Source organism: Populus euphratica, unplaced genomic scaffold (assembly GCF_000495115.2).
Source record: "Populus euphratica unplaced genomic scaffold, PopEup_1.0 scaffold99.1, whole genome shotgun sequence".
Taxonomy (NCBI): domain Eukaryota; kingdom Viridiplantae; phylum Streptophyta; class Magnoliopsida; order Malpighiales; family Salicaceae; genus Populus; species Populus euphratica.
This window is the reverse complement of record NW_011499902.1, coordinates 627,371-631,348: the sequence shown is the minus strand read 5'-3', so window position 1 is coordinate 631,348 and position 3,978 is coordinate 627,371. Positions and strand designations below refer to the sequence as shown.

The following is a 3,978-nucleotide window of genomic DNA, read 5'->3' as shown; positions in this document are numbered from 1 at the left end:
TTAAGCAAGGATTAAGGACACCATAACAAAGATCAGCAAGCAGAAGACAGACAATGCCTGCAGAATCATTCAAAATGCAATTCAATTTTAATTGTACTTCAACCAAAACACTAGTTAGTAATGATGAGAGAAAATGTGACTTACATTTTTATTGGATGATGCTGAAGAATAAACTACTCCATTTGTAGGAAAATGATCCTGCAATCCAATATTATAAACTGGGGAACAATCAGGATAGAAGAGTCCATAGTTCCTTTCAGATGTTGGACCTGTTTTCAAATCCTCGTTAAAGAGAGCGGAAACATATGCTTCGATTGGGACTGATGGTCTTGCTGGTGTACCTTGCTTCTCCTGAATTCTTTTGAGCAAATTACTATGATATAGCCTTGCATTTTCTGGTGTTGATCCCACCTCATCAGGGTCACCCTTCGATGGCCAGCCTGTTTCTGAATTCTTAACTTCAATATCCGTGTGCCCCATTGCTTTCATTGCTGAATACACGGCATCTACTTGAGCATACAACATGTTATCATAAAGCAAATTAGTATTTGGATCTTTCATCCCTTTGTTAGGCTGGAAAAGTACATAGTCCAGAGAAATCTGAGTCGGGTTAGCCTTGTATGCAAAAAATGGATACGTATTGATAAAGAAAGGCGTCTTGATTTGAGAAAGAAAACGCAATAAAGGCTTGATGTATTCAGCAAGATCTTCTCGAAAAGTGCCACATGAAGGAGGATAGGAATTTTCCAAGATGTTAAAAGAATGTGGCGTAGTGATCATCACTTGTTTATCTAATCCAAGATTCACAAGAGTGTTATGAATCATTTTCATTGCTGGGAGAAGGTTAAACATTAACTGGGCATCATTACTGCTGAAGACCTCGTTTCCGACAGCGATGCAAGTGATTTTGGTTTGAGGGATATGGGGCTGAACATTCTGCTGAATCCAATTTTCAGCTTCTGTGGGAACAGTCATTTTTTGAATGTCCTCATTGCCAAGTCCAATAGTGAGCTCAATATCAGAATTGGAAAAGGCAATTAGGACATTGAGATCAGCATCAAATAGTTTTACCCTATGGACGTTGAGAGATTGAAGCAGCACAGCTGCTAGAGTGGGTGATGGGAGATCGTTGGCAGTCTGACCATAGTTAATCCCAAGTTCAACGCCATGGATTTGGACAGCTGAACCTGAGAAAAGAGTGACAAACAAGAGTTTTTAATTATGTGAACAAAACTAAAATCAAGAAAGGTGCAGCAAAAAAAGAGAGGAATAAGCACAAGAATCATCAAATATCATAACAAAAAGGAAAATAAAAATCTTTGGTTCAAAAATTAACAGAAAAGAAAGAATATTTTTTAAAAAAAGATCTCAGGACACAGAAAAGGAAACCTTTTTTCTGAAAATATATAGAGTAAAAATAAATATTACTATTATCAATTCATGATAATTGACATTGATCTTCAGTTTCACTAAATTCTAAATACCAATTCATAATAAGAAAACAATCAAGAAAAGAAATACAAAAAAAAGAAGAAGGAAGTAATCCAAAAAAAGAAAAAGCAAGTAATCCCACTAATTTATCATGAAATTGAAATTAAAAAAACTCTGTTTTCGTGCTTGAATAAAATACAGTGTAAAAGTAAAACAATATGTTCAGTAAAAAAAAAAAAAACAGCCCAACGAAGCAAAAGAATTATACTACTCATTTAGGTAACCCACAAGTTTAAGTTGTTCTTTCATTTTCTTTCAGTACTTTTCCAGGAAACCAAACAGAACATTGCAGGCACAAAAAGTAGTTAAAACAAGAAAGAAACATACCCCAAATAACCAGAAGCGAGAAAAGAAGACGCGAAAGGACTAAGCAAGTGGCCATAACTGATCTGTTCTTTGTTTAAACAAGGCTTGATGCTCCAAGACGTTCCACTTGCCAGCAAATTGGTGGCATTTAGGCAGACCTTTCTTCACAACAAAGCAGCACAAAAGAAATATAGTGAACGTCTTGTGCCTTTTATCTCTCTCTTGCATGGAATGTGAAAGAAATCAGTCTTTCGTACGGACAGACCTTCTCTGGGTTTCCTGTTTAGATTGCTGGTTTTAAACAATGTTAGTGTTTGGTTAAGCAACATGGGCAAATATGTATTAACATAGTGTTTAGCAACTCTTTAATGGATTAGGTTCTGAATTAAGGACGACTTCTACAGTTATTTGAAGACTTAATTAAAAAAATTATATTGACATGATAGATTATTCTGTATATTTATTTTTTGGTTCGTAAAAAGTAATTAATTATTCTATAACTATAAACCCAAAAAAAAAAAAAGAGACTAATTTCTTCACAATCATGCCGGTTAATTATTATAATTTATAATTAAGAAAAAATAATTCCATTTATTTCGTTACAAGTTATGAATGGTTAAGTACACCTTTCTCAATGCGTCGTAAATTTATCTTCTTATTTCGTAATTTAACTAATTATTCCCTAATTGTATATTTTTTTGGCTTAGACTGCAGGAACTTCCAAGAATAATAGGCCACTTATCATGGCGGATTAGGTAGTAAATTAGTAATCATCAACTACACATGGGGTTCTCCAGTCTTTACAGTCATATCAGCTACTGTGGCAGTGATATTAGCAGTCTATATAGTTGTGATACGATGGATGGATTATCTACGACCAAGCCAATGACTCTGGTGGTGGAAGAATACAAAGGACAATCAAAAGATTTAGGCATTCATGGTGAATTATTAATCTCTTACTCCAAAGAGATATTCATACTCAGAATTCAAGAAAATGACCGACTCATTCAACGGAAAATTTGGTCAAGGAGGATATGATGGTGTTTATAAATAAATCAAAATCTGGAGGGCAGGAATTTATTAATGATGTTGCATGCATTAGTAGCACTTCCCATGTAAACATAGTTACTCTTATGGGGTATAATTTGTTATGAGAGGACTAAAAGAGCTTTGGTCTATGAATACATTCCTAATGGATGTCTAGATAAGTTTATATGTAGTCAAGGATCTCAACCTACAGGCCATCCTTTGGAAATTGAAGTACCGTATGACATTGCTATTGGAAATCAACAGAGTTCCTCTCAGTGAAGGTTTTTGTCAAAAGATTTCTGATTTTGGTCTCTCAAAACTATGCAAGAGCAGGGAAAAGTAAGGTTTCGATGGAGGGTGGTTGCAAGAGGGACTGTTGGATACATCGCACCAGAAGTATTATGCAGAAACTTTGGAGGGGTTTCATACAAGTCTGATGTGTATAGTTATGGAGTGCTGGTTCTTTAAATTGTTGGAGAAAGAAAACATGATACTTCATCGGTCAAAAACCAGTGAAATGTTTTTTCTAGATTGGATTTATAAGCATCTTGATAATGGCGCTGGTTTGAATTCGATGCTTGTATATAAGGCCAAAGCATCTCAGATCAAAATGTGTTTTGACTGCGAATTTGTGTGGAGATTTTTATTGTTTGTTTTGTTTTTATCTTTTTACCACGCAAGCCATCAATAAAATATGTTCTGTTGAGCATGTAATCAACTAAGGAAGAGTGATTTTTCATGTGTAGCAAATTGGAGAGCCAGGTTCTCAGATCAAGAATGGCAAGACAGGAATCTGAGTAGTCAGCATGCCTGGAAGGAACCTTATTCCACCACTAGACCACAGGTTTCTCTTCAGTAAAGAGTGATTTTGTAAACCTATTTGGTCAAAACAACAGAGTATCTTATCATTAAATGCGATTAAAGACCATTTAGCTTCATCTGCTCTCCCAGAAATAACAGAATTCCATGCCTGCAGTACTCTTCCCCTCTCCCCTTCTCTGCAGATATGCATCCCCATCTCCTCCATACAATCTCTTTGCCTATCATATTCATTAGGGATGTTCAAAATAATCGATTAACCAAGAAAACTGAAGAAAAATTAACCGAAAAAACCGAACCGAAATGAAAAATCGATTAAACAAATTATCAAAA

The 3,978-nt window shown here is 35.2% G+C and overlaps 1 protein-coding gene across 1 annotated transcript; it reads right to left on the bottom strand.

Moving 5' to 3' along the window:
- On the bottom strand, positions 1-1,873 carry LOC105133056 (glucan endo-1,3-beta-glucosidase 14-like). The gene is made up of 3 exons (XM_011036867.1): positions 1,819-1,873; positions 145-1,187; positions 1-57 (listed from the first exon to the last, which is right to left on the bottom strand). The coding sequence occupies exons 1-3, from the start codon at positions 1,871-1,873 to the stop codon at positions 1-3; spliced, it is 1,155 nt and encodes a 384-aa protein (XP_011035169.1).
- Positions 1,874-3,978: the final 2,105 nt, after the last annotated feature.